This window comes from Staurois parvus, unplaced genomic scaffold (assembly GCF_062004578.1).
Source record: "Staurois parvus isolate SC_StPar_1 unplaced genomic scaffold, SC_StPar_1.0 ptg001051l, whole genome shotgun sequence".
NCBI classification, from domain to species: domain Eukaryota; kingdom Metazoa; phylum Chordata; class Amphibia; order Anura; family Ranidae; genus Staurois; species Staurois parvus.
The window spans coordinates 4785072-4802256 of NW_028318847.1; the positions used below are offsets into that span (position 1 = coordinate 4785072).

At 42.4% G+C, this 17185-nt stretch overlaps 1 protein-coding gene across 2 annotated transcripts in view; it reads right to left on the reverse strand.

Moving 5' to 3' along the window:
* The window catches only part of EFEMP2 (EGF-like fibulin extracellular matrix protein 2), a 69385-nt gene extending 53421 nt beyond the window's left edge, over positions 1-15964 (reverse strand). Inside the window, exons 1-3 of one of the 2 annotated variants that reach the window (XM_089658094.1) lie at positions 15946-15964; positions 13672-13755; positions 3472-3520 (exon numbers count right to left, since the gene is read on the reverse strand). In XM_089658094.1, coding sequence (XP_089514220.1) covers positions 3472-3520; positions 13672-13755 — 133 coding nt within the window. In that variant the 5' untranslated portion in view covers positions 15946-15964. Of the gene's footprint in view, positions 1-3471; positions 3521-13671; positions 13756-15412; positions 15741-15945 lie in introns of those variants that run through there. The other variant, XM_089658093.1, reaches the window with a different exon arrangement.
* Positions 15965-17185: the final 1221 nt, after the last annotated feature.

The window sequence follows — 17185 nt, forward strand, 5'->3', positions numbered from 1 at the left end:
TAGTGTCACTGATACTAATGATGGGGCATTATTCCTCCCACTGACACCAATGATGGGGCACTATTCCTCCCCCCACTGACACCAACGATGGGGCACTATTCCTCCCCCCACTGACACCAATGATGGAACACTATTCCTTCCCCCACTGACATGAATGATGGGGTACTATTCCTCCCACTGACACCAATGAAGTACTATTCCTCCCACTGACACCAAAGATCAGGGACTATTCTTCCCACTGACACCAATGATGGGACACTATTCCTCCCACTGTCTCCAATGATGGGACACTATTCCTCCCACTGACACCAATGTTGCGACACTATCCCCTTCCCCCACTGACACCAATGACGGGGCACTATTCCCCCCCCACACTGACACCAATGATGGGGCACTATTCCTCCCCCCACTGATACCAACAATGGGGCACTATTCCTCTCCCCACTGACACTAATGATGGGGCACGATTCTTCCCACTGACACCAATGATGGGGCACTATTCCTCCCACTGACACCAATGATGGGGCACGTTTCTTCCCACTGACACCAATGATGGGGCACGTTTCTTCCCACTGACACCAATGATGGGGCACGTTTCTTCCCACTGGCACCAATGATAGGGCACTATTTTTCCCACTGACACTAATGATGGGGCACAAGTCTTCCCACTGGCACCAATGATGGGGCACTATTCCTTCCACTGACACCAATGATGGGGCACTATTTTACTCCAAAAGACACACTTGGGTGAAATGTCTGTGCGTCTCATGGAGCGGCCGGCCCAGTATTCCCGCCGCTGTTATATGTCCGCAGTCACTGGTCATCTCCTGTACTATGTCCGCATTTGTTCATAGTTTTTTTTTTAAACTATAGTCCGGCCCTCCAACGGTCTGAGGGACAGTGAACTGCCCCCCTGTTTAAAAAGTTTGAGGACCCCTGCTTTAAATGGTCTCTCAGTCTGGTTCAGTAGGAATCACATTCATGGGAAAGACTGCTGACTTGACAGTTGTGCAGAAAACCATCATTGACACCTTCCATAAGGAGGGAAAGCCTCAAAAGGTAATTGCAAAAGAAGTTGGATGTTCCCAAAGTGCTGTATCAAAGCACATTAATAGAAAGTTATGTGGAAGGGAAAAGTGTGGAAGAAAAAGGTGCACAAGCAGCAGGGATGACCGCAGCCTGGAGAGGATTGTCAGGAAAAGGCCATTCAAAAGTGTTGGGGACCTTCACAAGGAGTGGACTGAGGCTGGAGTCAGTGCATCAAGAGCCACCACACAAAGATGGATCCTGAACATGGTCTTCAAATGTTGTATTCCTTGTCAAGCTGCTCCTGAACAACAAACAACGTCAGAAGCCTCTTACCTGGGCTAAAGAAAAACAGACCTGGTCTGTTGCTCAGTAGTCCAAAGTCCTCTTTTCTGATGAGAGCAACTTTTGCATCTCATTTGGAAACCAAGGACCCAGAGTATGGAGGAAGAATGGAGAGGCACACACTGCAAGATGCTTGAAGTCCAGTATGAAGTTTCCACAGTCTGTGTTGATTTGGGGAGCCATGTCATCTGCTGGTGTTGGTCCACTGTGCTTCATTAAGTCCAGGGACAACGCAGCCATCTACCAGGAGATTTTGGAGCACTTCATGCTTCCTTCCGAAGATGAGCTTTATGGGGATGCTGACTCCATCTTCCAGCAGGACTTGGCACCTGCCCACACTGTCAAAAGCACTAAAACCTGGTTCAATGACCGTGGGATTACTGTGCTTGATTGGCCAGCAAACTCGCCTGACCTGAACCCCATAGAGAATCTATGGGGCATTGCCAAGAGAAAGATGAGAGACATGAGACCGAACAATGCAGAAGAGCTGAAGACCGCTATTGAAGCATCCTGGTCTTCCGTAACACCTCAGCAGTGCCACAGGCTGATAGCTTTCATGCCACGCCGCATTGAGGCAGAAATTGCTGCAAAAGGGGCCCAAACCAAGTACTGAGTACATATGCATGCTTATACTTTTCAGAGGTCAGATATTGTTCTATGTACAATCCTTGTTTTATTGATTGCATGTAATATTCTAATTTTCTGGGATTGTGGATTTGGGGTTTTCATGAGCTGTAAGCCATAATCATCACAATTATGACAAATCACGACTTAAACTATCTTGCTGTGCATGTAATGAGTCTATCTCATATATTAGTTTCACCTTTTAAGTTGCATTACTGAAATAAATTGACTTTTGCACGATATTCTAATTTTTCGAGTTTCATTTGTGTGTATATATATATATATATATATATATATATATATATATATATATATACACACACACACACACACAGTGACTTTCATGCACTTTTTGAGGTGTTAGGTCATATAGATTTAGAATTTTTCCATCTGGCTTATGCGGCGAATATAAGCTTTATATAGCTTTATATATCAACTAGGCAATGAATGTTTATGTGCTGAGAAACTGCTCACTGCGTATTTCCAGCAGAGACCAAGAAGTCAAAGACTAAGTCTACGGTCACATCAAGCCCGACTTTGAAATCGTGCAACTTACACTGAAGTCACACGATTTCAAAGTCGGGAGACTGCCAATTTCAGTTGTGATTTTCAAGACATCTGACACAGATGTCTATGCAAATTGCAAGAAAAGTAGTGCATGTACTACTTTAGAAATCAGTGCGGCTCTGACCAAGTCGGAACCGCACCGATTTTACCGCTGTAATTGCAGACAATAGGGTACAACTTGGCATACGATTTTCAAGTTTCATGGCATGCAAATGGCATGCCAAGTTGCTCCCAGTGCGACCGGGGTGTAAGGAGCGATACATGGCACGACAGGCTTCTGATCATGTAACCACCGAGACAGTCAATAACACTTTTGTCACATGATCACCGATCTGTCCCGCTCCTGGGCATTCAGAACTTTTTAATGGGGCTCTGGGGTGGGCAGACCAGTAGAGATTGCCAATGCTGAACCGTTCCACAGCCAAAAGCACCTACAATGCACAAATGAGCATCAGAACTGGACCACGGAGCAGTGGAAGTAGGTGACTTGGTCTGATGAAAAAACACTGTTCAGTCCACCTCGTTAGCTTTTTTTCTACCCCTAAATGACCACCCAACACACAGCAATGGGCCATGTCCAATACAATCTTCATATTAGACTGGGGAACCACCAGCTGATGCACAACTTGTTAACATTCTTTATTTATACAGTACAGTAAGTGATGGGATACCAGACTAACTTTTGGCTCTTAGAGTTTCCTGTGCATCACCTTGACATTTTTCCATGCACGCAGTTGATCTTGCAACTGTGCAGTCCCAAAATCTTCCTTGACCACCAGTTTATCTGACTCTGAGGTAATTTATCCTGACTTCTCAAACCATGACCACTAATTGGAAGTTTTTAGGTACCTATAATGTAGAGTTATCAACATCTCCTGCAAGCTCAGGCAAAATAGGAGGATCATTTACCTTTACAATGCTGTCTCTCTGAATCCCACTCATAGCCATCTGTGCATTCCTAAAAAATACACGGAAGAAAATTAGGTAAGATTTGTTCATCAACATGTTGATATGGAGCACATGCAGAAAAAAAGAGCAGCAAGACAAAATGTAATGTACTGTAGACAATAGCAACCAACCAGATTTTATCTTTTACCTTTAGCTTAGAACAATTGGCAAAATGTTAGCTGATTTCTGCATGCACGCATACATAGGTTATGCCACTGTGCAGATTGCTTGTTGTCCTACTAAATACCTTAGATATACTTGTACATGATGCTGTTAACTATTTTGTACAGAGAGTAATACATTTTCTACAGTTTGGTATAGATGTTGCAATAATTGCAATCATACCTATGCTATTGTGTACTGATACAAGTTGAATGGGATCAGTTCTAATCCAGTGTCCTTTCTGTCCCATGCATGGTGAAGTCAACCAGGTGGCCTGGACTGATGAATCATGTTTTCTTTTACATCACGTTGATGGCAGGGAATAAGTGGGTTGCTTACCTGGCACCAGAATGCACTATGGGAAGAAGGCAAACCAATGGAGGCAATGTTCTGCTGCGAAACTTTGGGTCCTGCCATTCATGTGTTTTTTTTAACTTGATGTGTACAGTACCACCTACCTAAACATTGTTGCTGACCAAGTACACCCCTTCGTGGAAACAAGTTTGAAGTGTTGACTTGGCCTCAAAATTCCTCAGATCTCAATTCAATCAGGCATCTGGGGGATGTGCTGGAAAAACAAGAGTGATCCATGGAAACCCTACCCTGCAACCAGAGCCGATGCTAGACTATTTTGTTCCCTAGGCAAGAACAGCTACTTTCGCCCGCCCCCCCCCCAAAATAAATTTTTTTAAAAAGTAGAAAATATTAAAACAACAAAACATAGAACTGCTAAATTTATTTTAACTGCAAAAATAAGTGCCACCAGCACCAATATTAAAGACAAACGGTCCATTTCTGATGAGCACATGCCCATTGCTGGTGATTTTGGCTGTGAACACAGGGCAGCATGGGCACCCTGAATGGTCTGCGACTACACAGCCCCATATACAACAAACTGTGATCCGCCTTTTTTTTCTGCTTTCAACACATCAACTTCAGGGACAACATGTTTACTTCCTGCCTAATACTGTACATCCCACCGATCTTTAGCTGTCATTGTAACAAGATAATTAATGCCATTCACTTGACCTTACAGTGGTCATAAAGTTTTGGCTGCTCGGTGTAGCTGCCTGAGGTGCTGATCATTCAAGTAATATTCAATACACAAACCTTGAAATAGCCAAGTCCGCAAAGACAGAAATTAAAATAAGCCTGGTTGGTATGAAAAGCTTTATTGTAAGCATGCATATTTACCAGCTAAAAGGGCTCTTTGTAGTTCCATAGTAGCACAGGCATAGTGTAACAAGAAAGGGAAAGAGTCCATCAAGCTCAATCAGGTCTTACAAGTTCTAATGCTGAAGCAAACCAAATCCCCAATGAGACAAATGCCATCTGAAGAGCTGGAGATTGTCCATCAATTATTCTGCATGTTACAACAAGGACTCTCTGTTACCTTGCTACAGTTTATATGCTTTTCAGCTAGGATAAAATATGTCAACATAGTATCCGAAGTAATACTAGTTGCTTGGCTGCTAAAACCCAGAGCATAACCCTGGGTCCTCTTGCACATTACTCAGATCATTTCAGACATGACTTTCCTTGATAATTTAAAATACCAGTGTTATTGGTGCTACATTTGTTCGTAAATAATCTTTCCTAAAGCTGAACTTCAGGCAGACAGTGGAATGCACAGATGAGTACAACACTAATCTTTTTCTACTACAGTGTCACTTTCACTTACAGATGTCCTTCGCACTCCCACTCTGTGACTGGACAGTAAAAGGAGAAGCAAAACACAAATCAATTCATCTCTCTGTCCCTCTGCTTTCTCCTCCTATCAAAATGCTCTTTGCACTGTAGAACCCCTGATTGGTTGTTTGACAATGTCTGCCTCTCTGAGCTCTGTTGTACAGACAACTGCAGAAGGCTGATATTAAGTCAAATTCAGCTACTTATGGGTCTGACACTTCCTCTTCCAAGCTCCACTACCTGTAGGTGAGCTCCTCTCAATCTGGGCCCCCTCCCAGGCTCCTGCCTTCTGCCTCACATCCTCTCTGTCTTCCACCCAAACTCTTCTGCTGCTGAGCAGGCTCTCTCACTTTTAAGGGTTGTCCTGGCCCCTTGCCAAGCCTCCTGTTGGTGATTGGCCAGGATCCCTCAAAAGTGCAGATCAGCCACTCCTCAGATTCATTCACTGCTTCTAGACCTTTCTCCAACGTTCTAGAGCAGGGGGAAATTCCAGAGGGCTGGTCTGCAGAGTCTCTCAGCTCTGATCATAATTTGACCCCTGTTAGCTATCACACCCAGGCTGCTACTCCCCCTTCTCAATAACAATTGGAGTCTAGCTCCCCCTAGCTGACTAGGAAGGTGCTACACAGAGAACATGGAAATGAAATTATTTTAGTAAATATAAACTGCTAAATATCTTTTCTCATCAGCAGTTAGGGCAGTCTTGTGATTTTTATCAGTGTCCAGCAGAGCACTGGTTAAAGCTTGTAGGAGGAGTTTTTATTCTCTCCTGATTGTCCCATGAGGCTGCAGGACCCCTGACCCTCTGTCTGGACAGTGCTGATTGGCCCTGTGCTAATCACATGCACTGTCCCAAGAAAAAAACTCTCTAGCAATACATGTGCAGCTTTCCCCCAATGTTCTGTTCTATCAGCAGATGGATTGGGGACTGTGGAAAAAAGGGAGGATCAGAGAAGACAGGATCAAACAGCCTTTTTAGACAATTCAAAGGATTAACCCCTTAGGTTCCACAATGACTATAACGAGCATGCTTTACTGCATATACAGACTGATTTTACTGTTGGGGGTTTAGTAACACTTTAAATACTGTCAGGGCAGATTATTTTGTACAAGACATCTCACACAAGTAAGATATGGAGAGCGTGGTTCACACGTCTTCTATTTATAAAGATTTAACTGCCAAAAAAATATTTAGCTGGAAAAAAATCTTTTAGAGTGTTCCTGTTGCTAAATAAAGCAATGACTGCGCTCAGTTTGAAAGAGGGTTTACGGGAAGGTTTCCTCCATTAAAGAAACACTAATCTACTATTTTCCATTTCCTATTTGTGTTTGCTCCTTGTAAATATTAGGGAACCAGCATATATAAATTCTGCATATCAGCAGATGGATTGGGGACTGTGGAAAAAAGGGAGGATCAGAGAAGACAGGATCAAACAGCCTTTTTAGACAATTCAAAGGATTAACCCCTTAGGTTCCACAGTGAGTATAACAAGCATGCTTTACTGCATATACAGACTGGTTTTACTGTTGGGGGTTTAGTGACACTAAATCAGCTAAATACATTTTAGGTCCATCAAAACAAAAGGTGTTCAGTGTCTTATAGTTAATTTTCTTCCTATTGCAGCTGCAGGGTTGGACCAGCTGTGGGAAAACTGTTCTCTCTGCAGAGGTCCAACACGCCTCTTCTAAGTAATAGCTATAGCTCATCAGTGCTCATGCAATCAACAAGGCTCATTTTCTCTGCTGATTGGAGAACTCTAGCTCCTACTCAGCAAGAGGTGTATTAGACCTCTACAGAAAGATCACTGCTTCCCCATAGAGAGCAAGGTATCCCACTCTGCAGCACGCTGAGAGTATATAGACTTTTCTATGCAGGTTGAAGCTGCTTTAGAAAGAAAGCAGACTTTGACACTTTGAAAACCTTTTGTTTTGATGCATCTGGCATGTCTTTACCTAATTTAAACAGTGAAATTGGGCTTTAATGGTTTGGTTTTGGGAAGAGCAGAAAAACAATTTGTACACTTGCTTTCTGTGCCAGTCATTCCTCTAACTTTCAGATATTCACATTCTCAGTGTCAATTAGCAATGAATTTTACAAAACTATAGAGCAGGGGTATCCAAAGTATGGTCCATGGGCCAAATCTGGCCTGACACAGGATTGCATCTGCCCAGCAGCCAGGGTCATGTTTGCTGCTGCTGCTACGCTGAGTACAGCTACGATACAAGATAGGTAAGAGTGGACCACTGATAGGGAATATGATGTAAAAGGGGCTCAGATGGGGATGCTGATGTAAGGGTGGGCTCTCATGGGGATGCTGATGTAAGGGAGGACTCTGATGGGGATCCTTGATGTAAGGGGGGGGGCTCTGATTGGGACCCTTATGTAAGGGGGGACTCTGATGTAACAGAGAACTAATAGGGTGGACTATGATGTAAGGGGGCTCTGATGGGGACACTGATGTTGGGGGAGCACTGATGGAGAATTTGATGTAAACTGGAGGCTCTGATGGGGACCCTGATGTAAGAAGGACTTTCTAGTACTGTAGTTCTTTCCTTTTGTTCTGAATCATACCATGTGAATTCCAATAAAGATTCAAGCAAAAATGATTTATTCATTTGTTTTTCATTGATTTATGAAACTTTTTTTTTTTGAGCTCACAAATATTTGTATTATATATGACGTGGCCCTCATACTGAAAAGTTTGGAGACCTCTGCTATAGAGGATAAAGAGGGTGGGAATGTCTGAACCTACAATTTACAGAAGTAAAAAAAAATCTTGCAGTCTATGCAAGAAAAGTAAGAAGATTCAAATGCAAACTGACATATTTGTATGAAAACAAAATGTAGTGGTTGCTCTTGCTTTTCCTAGCGTTGTCCACAGCAAGGCTGACCACAAACACAAGTATTTCAATATAGAGCTGGCCACATGCCAACCTCCTGTATGCCAAAAAAGTTTATCACTTGTGTTAAAAAAACCCCCCAAAAAACCTAACAGCAGGGTTGAAGAAAAACTCCGGTGGGGACTGATGATGACATGTGCAAGTCACCCTGGAAACACTGGAATAGTCATATAACAGCAGAATTTATATATGCTGGTTCCCTAATATTTACAAGGAGCAAACACAAATAGGAAATGGAAAATAGTAGATTAGTGTTTCTTTAATGGAGGAAACCTTCCCGTAAACCCTCTTTCAAACTGAGCGCAGTCATTGCTTTATTTAGCAACAGGAACACTCTAAAAGATTTTTTTCCAGCTAAATATTTTTTTGGCAGTTAAATCTTTATAAATAGAAGACGTGTGAACCACGCTCTCCATATCTTACTTGTGTGAGATGTCTTGTACAAAATAATCTGCCCTGACAGTATTTAAAGTGTTACTAAACCCCCAACAGTAAAATCAGTCTGTATATGCAGTAAAGCATGCTCGTTATAGTCATTGTGGAACATAAGGGGTTAATCCTCTGCATTGTGTAAAAAGGCCGTTTGATCCTGACTTCTCTGATCCTCCTCTTGTTCAAATGTCCACGTCTTATCTCCTGATAAGACAGACTGAACTGTAGCCATTCTGCCCATGCCCAGTTTAGTGTGTATTGCTAGAGAGGTTTTTTTTTTTCCTTGGGAGAGTGCATGTGATCAGCACAGGGCTAATCAGCACTGTCCAGACAGAGGTCAGGGTTTTTGCATCCTCCTGGAGCAGAAAGAAAACTCCTCTTACAAGTTTTAACCAGTGCTCTGCTGGACACTGATAGAAGTGACAAGTCTGCTCTAACTGCTGATGAGAAAAGGTATTTAGCAGTTTATATTTAATAAAATAATTGCACTTCCACATTTTGTGTACTGTAGGAGACCACATATAGTGAATGCAGAGTCTGGGGTTTAGTATCACTTTAAAGGAAACCAGTCATGAACAAAACACATATAGTAAACCACCACTATTTGACTCTAGATGCCTAACTATTTAACTTCAATTACATCTGAGCTCAGGGGTGGACTGACCATTCAAGCACTAGGGCACTGCCCAAGGGCCCGGGGTCAGTAGGGGGCCCCATAAGATGCCCCTGGTACCTTTTTATAGACTTTTTTGGGTGTCTTTTGGGTATGGTCAAGGACACAGGGACCCCATGATCCACTTTGCCCGGGGGCCCCATGAGTTGTCAGTCCGCCCCTGTCTGAGCTACTGACTGACCCAGAACAAGCATGAAGCCAGTGAAATCAGATCGATCTACAGTACATATTCCTACTTGGTTAGCGACTCACAAAGTAATGATGTCAGAGGAAGAGCATGGCAGCCAGCATTTTCAGAAGGAAATCAACAATGGCTCCCCCATTGCTGCTAGCTGGCGGATATTTTACTTTAAAACTTTCTCTTCTGCAAAGACTGCAGACCAGTGACAAGCACAGGTGTGTTCAGACGCCAGTTCAAACCCGCCTGAGCTATCCCACTGGGGAGATGTCAAAGCTGACAGCCAATCATAGGCAGTGGAGGCATTCTGTACCCCACAGCTGGACATATGCATGCCCCTTGCATACAAGCAGCTGCAGGCAGGGAATACCGCCACCACCTATGATTGACTGCTGGCTTTGACAGCTTCCCGGCGGAAAAGCTCAGTCAGGTTTGCACTCATATCCGAACATACTTGATCTTATCTCTACTGTTGGCCAGTCATGTGAGAAATATGGAGGGGTGACCTCCTTCTGAAAATTCTAGTTTCCTGTTATTGACTTCAGTACCTTTTGAGTCATTTAGCTGAAATATGTATGCAGCAATACAGGGAGCAAAGGCAAAAATCATACTCTTTCACTCACCCAGAACAAGTATGCGTTTTCAAGAAACAAGGCCAACAATATTTTTTTTTCTTTAATCCTAAACTGTGACATTTGTCTGAAGAGCATCAGGCTGAGCAAGCAAAAAGCTTAAAATAGTTTTCTTAAGGCTCTTAAATCACCCCTTCACCTTCAGTTTGGGGGTGGCAATGATATGAATCATAAGAATATGGATGGCTGTAGTATTGCTTGGGTTTTATCAGGCTTTAATTTTTTAACACAAACACATAGTGACAATAACAATACAATAAAAGTGTAATAAATAGTCTGTCCAATCAATGTGCTGATAAACTAGAGGCATAATCAAAATATAAAACAAGGAACACTGTACCCAGTTAGTGTACAGCTCCATTACATAACAGGATCTTAGATTGTAAACTCTAACGAGCAGGGCCCTCTGATTCCTACGGTATTGTAATTGTACTGTCTGTCCTTATGTTGTAAACTGTGCTCTATAACAGGGTCTCCAAACTTTCTAAACAAAGGGCCAGCTTATTGTCCTTCAAACTTTAGGGGGGCCAGAGTAGCCAGTGGAAAATGTCCCAGCAAAAGTGGGAGTAAAAAACATGACATAAAGTTTGTAGTCAGTGGAAGGAGGAATAGTGTCTAGCCATTGGTATTAGTTGGAGGAATAGTGCCCCATGACTGGTATTTGTTGGCAGAATAGTGCCCCATCATTAGTATTAGTGGGATCAATAATGCCCCATCATTGGTGACAGTGGGAGGATTAGTGCCCCATCACTGGCGTCAGTGGGAGGAATAGTGCCTCATCATTAGTACCAGTGGGAGGAATAGTGCCCCTAAATTGGTATTGGTTGGATGAATAGTGCCCCATCATTAGTATTAGTGGGATCAATAATGCCCCATCATTGGTGACAGTGAAGGATTAGTACCCCATCACTGGTGTCAGTGCGAGGAATAGTGCCTCATCATTAGTACCGGTGAGAGGAATAGTGCCCCTAAATTGGTATTGGTTGGAGGAATAGTGCCCCATGACTGGTATTTGTTGGCAGAATAGTGACCCATCATTAGTATTAGTGGGATCAATAATGCCCCATCATTGGTGACAGTGGGAGGATTAGTACCCCATCACTGGTGTCAGTGGGAGGAATAGTGCCTCATCATTAGTACCGGTGGGAGGAATAGTGCCCCTAAATTGGTATTGGTTGGAGGAATAGTGCCCCATCATTGGTGCTAGTGGGATGAATAGTACCCCATCATTGGTGACAGTGAGATGAATAGTGCCCCATCATTGGTATCAGAGGAAGGAAAAGTGCCCCATTATTGGTGACAGTGGGATGAATAGTGCCACATCATTGGTATCAGAGGGAGGAATAGTGCCCCATCATTGGTATTAGTTGTAGGAATAGTGCCTAATTGTTTATATCAGTGGGAGGAATTGTGTCCCATCAATGGTGTCAGTGGAAGGAAAAATGTCCCATTGTTGGTGTCAGTGAGAGGAATGGTTACCCACTGTTGGAGCCAGTGTAAGAAATTTTGCCTCTTTGTTGGTGTCAGGGGGAGGAAAAGTACCCTGAGAGCTGGATAGAGGCAAGCAAAGGGCTCTATAATGATAATAGTAATGAGGAAAGTTGTACGAGCAGGGGAGCCATGTGATGAAAAACATTTGAGGGTTTGAAGTTGTCATTAGCTGATTTTACAGTGCCTTTGATCATAACAACATCATTCAAGTGTAATAGTTGACAAGAAAACGATTTTATCATAACTGTCACTTGTAAATACACATCTGACATATAAAAATCTCCAAGGCTCCATTCACAGCTGAATGATTTGAAGCTTGAAGCTCCAAAAAAACTCAACATCCAAAATCCCTTGATTTCCAGCTGTGACTGCTCAAACCTGAGTGTGGTGAAGCTGGAAAAAGTACACAAGCTTCTTTTAAGCTACAACCTTCAAGCATTTTTTGCCTCAATTGACTTCAGTAGGAATGACTGAAAAGCATGCGAAAAATTAGCAAACATGCATATTGTACCTTTTTCCCCCTAGTAATTAGCTTTCAATTGGTTAAAAATAATTAACTAAAAATTGTCAAGCAAACTCACCTGCCAAAAAGCAGAAAAAAAACTGTAAAAACAGCCAAAGATGCTCAACTCAAATGCGTAGGCAGCCTTGAGCTGAATACAAATGAGCATTTTGTAATTTTACTAACTTGTAAACCCTATCCTCAAGAGTGTCATGAACAAACATATAGCAAGCTTCAGTGGTCATTTAGAGCTCATTCGTGGGTGTGTGTATAAGAGACAAATATTTATTCATTTTTATGGGCCCTCAACACCCATGTCTATGGACCAAAAATGCACCTGACTGACCCTTTGAGAACACACTGTAAGGTAACATGGATTTTTTATTGAATGCACTGCAGTGTGCCAAGGTTCAGGTTTTGATCAAGTATACTGTATATATTGGGGTGTGATTTAGAGCTGATTCACACATGTGCGGTGCGGATTGAAGCTCAGGTTTCATAGCTAATTGACACAATAGTTGTTTTGTGTTTCAGGTCAGGTTTACATCAGGTTTAGGTCAGGATTTTATCGTGTTCACACATGTGCAGTTTAGAAACCATTGCCTTAGAGGTCAATAGCCTGTAATCCGCACCTGAACTGGACCACACTGCACAGAAATCGTACAGGACTCTTTTTCAATCCACACTGAATCCGCACTACCATTACACTGGACATATGTGAACAGGCTCCATAGGAAGCAATGTTATTTCACATGTCATGCCGATTGGATGCAGTTCAAACAGCATCCAATCCGCATATATGTAAACCGGCACTTTAAATGGATAATCACATGCCCCATAGCACATACACCACACACTGTACCATGTGTTGACAGGCTCACATGTATGATAGCAGCATTAATAGACATTTAGTTTCTACAAAGGTCAGTCCAATGGCCTCTTAAAACTCTATCTGTGGGAGCTTGATAAAGCTACAACCAGCATTCCCATTAACAACCAGCCCACCCAAACCTAATGTTTCAGTTTCTGATAGATGTTCGCAGACTCACCTGGTGAGATCACTGCACTTGAGTTCCTGCTTTGGCTAATTTAAGGGGGTCTCATTATTTCTGATGGATTTTTTTGGAAGAGCAGGAACAACTCTTATGTAGATAGAAGAAGGGTCAGGAAATACAGCAGCTCCAGCACCATGCTCAAACTATAACTAAATATTACTGTTGGGTAGGGTGGCCCTACGTTTCCAAACTGGAGGTAAACGTTGCTCAGAAAACTTAAAGAAACTTTTTCAATTCTTAGTAAAACCTTGCTGATCATGAAGCCTTTGTCACTAGCATTTACAAGTTTAGATTTAAAAAATGACTGCTGTACTTGAGTATAAATTATACTTGAAGCTCTTTGTCATTGAGGTTGTATCACACGATCTGACAAGGTACAGTGTGAGGAGGCTGAAAAAGAATACATCTAGTGACTATGTACTGTAGGTAAGGAAAGTAGAGATTACCGTGAAAGTGTTGGGCTCCTCATTCTCTTGTTGTAAACTGGGGACCAGAAGGACACAAAATACCAGGTAGCAGGATAACCGCATCTATGGAAAATGTTAAAACAAAAGTGTTCATTGAATGGTTTGAAGCACCACACAGTTCATTTCATATCTGGATTGTCTTAAAGATATTTTTGAAGCTGTGAAATGATAACAAACAGTTTAGCGTCTCTTTTCAGAAACCTTAGACCAAAAGACCCTTTCTGTGGTTTTAAACATAAGTTGATCATCACCTGACCTTGCTAAGCCCCCGAATCTGTAGAACCCTTAAGCTTATATATCAGAAGGAAAGTCTGGTTGAATTTTCCCACATATTAGTTATTGTTACACCAAATTAAGTCTGATGCTGGATGTATCTACTATACAGAGAGGAGATGGAGGCAGAGGCCAATAAAAAGACATGTGAGACTGGTGGCCCTTAGCTGAGATACTTCACTATTAAACATCAATGAAAGCAGTACCTGCAGTTAGGGACACATTTAGTATTACTATATTGCTACCAGACCCTGTTCAGACATTAGAACACAGCATCTGGCAGAGGCAAGCACCGACTTCCTTTTGCGGTTCTGGGATATCAAGTGACCAAATTCTGAGAGCTGCAAAGGAAGCTGATCCTAGAAGATGTGAAAAAGTGTGTTACATTAAATCATGTCTTTTAGAAAAACCAACCTTTCACCATGCCTACTAATCAATGAGGTGCCATGGCACATGTTCTTTAGACCACAGAAATATTTTCCTACCATGAAATGGCTAGTAGGTTGCGTTTACCTTCCAGGCTAAAGGTTCCCCAGTCTTCCCCTGCATACAAACACACACTTGTGACTGTTGAACAGCTACACAGTCTCTAATCTTGTACATTTGTTTCTTATTTAACCCCCCATCTAAAATTACATCTACCACTAGTACAATTCTCAGACCAGCCTCTTTTTTTTGTTTCTGAAGCTGGCCATTCACCAGGAGAATTTTGTTAAAACAGTTTTTTGTTTTTGGAACATTTGTTGATGAGAAAATTTGAAGTAGCAGGATGGAAATTATTTTTTCAAACAAACAAAATTGTAATTGTGAAAGTATGATCTGTTTTAGTCTGCCTTTCATTTCCCCTATAGATCATTATCTATCATTATAGATCATAGCTCATTACCTATCTATCTAACCATTGTTTATGGCACAATCTAAGCACTTAAACAGCCTTATCAGAAAAGTGTTATCCAATATCTATTTGTGCTTTTAATTCCCGCAGGAACTGTTATATAGAATCTCCTCTGCTTATAGATTACTGCACTCTGCACATCTCTACTACACTTTTCACACTGACAATTGAATCAATGTGAAGATGATTATAAGGTATTGTCTATACACAAGACAGAGGAAATATCAATGACTTCTCTAAAATAGATTCCATTCCTATAATAAATTGCATCCTGTGCTTCTTTTTCATAAAAATAAAATAAAGTTATACTTTACTACTTTGCTGACCTTGCACTTTAGGATCCCTCACTGGTTTGATGCGTACATGACGATACATTTTTTACCCTATGCTAGAAATCACAGAGACGCTTCACTACACATCACATTTGTGTTAAAGCTGCCATAATAGCCACCGTAATATGAAAACTAATTGTACACTCATTCAATAAGTGGGTTCCAGACAACCGTGTTATTACGTGATAGATAGCCAGATGTGATATTTCAGATTACTCACAGTTTTTGTTTGTCTGTCAGCGCTTCTGTTCGCAGTTGTCCTGCACGTCGTTCCAATTCCTCCTATATTTTCTCCCTCTTTCCAGAATAATCCCACTCTCCTCCTTCTTCTATGTTCTCTCCAGTTTGAAATGTCTCCCTTGTTCACTTCCTTCTTGTATGGCTTTCCCCTCCTTCTCGTACCATTTACCAGGGACTGTCTCTTTCTCCGAGTCCCACTTTTTCAATCTCATGTACTCTCTGTCCTCTCTGATCCTGGAACCACGTCCCACTCTGTCTTTCAGTGTCTCTACTCTCCTACTTCTATTTCTCTCTGTCTCCCTTTCTCCAAATTCCTGACTTTCTGCCAATCCCTCCCTACTTTCCAGTAAAATTCCCCCCACACCTGGTTTTACTTAAACACAGACACACAGCTCTTTTATGTCCAGCTGTTCACCCCCATCTGGGTCCCCACCCCTTACACACCCCTAGAGACCTGTGTCACAACTTTTCCCCCTAGAGGTCCCTAGGACTTTTAATATTGTGAGACCTTACCTTGTAAAGACCCCCTTGCAAGCAAGAGCCTCTTACACGCTCAGAGATCTGCTCTCCTCCCCTTAAAGAATGTTACCAGAACCACATTATAACACCACCACAGAAAACGATCTCATCCGCCACACACCTTTCACCTAACCACACAAGTCCATTGAGTTTTTTACTGTAAGGGGCCCCAAGCCCCTAAAGTTTTTCAAAAGATGCTGTGATTGCAGTAAAGGAGGTACTGCTTACCGTTACCCATCATTACTCACCTTCTGTAACACTTATATAGTATGTGTCCTCATTAGTCTAGGTTCATACTAGTACTGCCGCATTATCGTGTTGTTTCAATGTGTTTTTGTGTGTTTTATGCACATTTGTGAGTTCATGCTTAATACTTTTTTTGGTAGGAGAAGACTGCTTGTTAAAGTGATTGTAAATCCTCACCTCATAAAACAACCCATTCAGTTTAAAATAGAAATGAAAGGCAAAGCATTTGTGTATTCAGGACTGGGAACTCTTTCCCCATTCATGTGAGAGTGCTTGGTTAACAACCACAGACCAGTGCTGTCATGTGGGAGAAGGAGGGTGAATGCTCTTTCATACCCGAAAGTACCAGGCATTCTGTTTGTTCACAGCTGTTACTGAAGTACAGGAGAAGTGCATGAAAGGTGAGTATATTCTGCTGGGACAGAGGGCAAAAACCCATTGCTTGGCCTTGCTAGGGTAAAACATAGGTTTGCTTTAAAGCGTGGGTCATCAATCAGTAGACCATGATCTACCAATAGATCTAAGACAGGTAACTGGTAGATCTCGGTCTGGGCTTGCTGACCCGCCGTCCAACAGCATAAAACAGAGTGCAATGCAGAGAGACTACTTGTAAATTTGGAGCTGTAGTAGGGAGCAAGAGCCGCATATGTTGATGCCTCCCCTGTAGTGCTGGCTCCTACGCCCTGTCATAGTTGGTGGGTGTAGCACCTGCCAAGCACAACCCATTCAAGTGAATGAGGCTGCTCTGCAAGTGTCCTGAAGAAGGGGTTAAACAGGCAGTGGTGTGTTGCTTTCTCACCACCTACTTTAACCCTTTGGACTCCGCAGAAGCATGCAATTGCAGGGCACCTGCAGAGTGGCCCCCTTTACCCTAGTGGGTCTTGATTGACAGATGGTAGCACCCACCAAATGTAACAAGAGGAAAAATTTCTGCTGTGGCATGTGTACACCTTTGGCTGCTGCCTCAGCAGCTAAAGGGGGTAGGGAC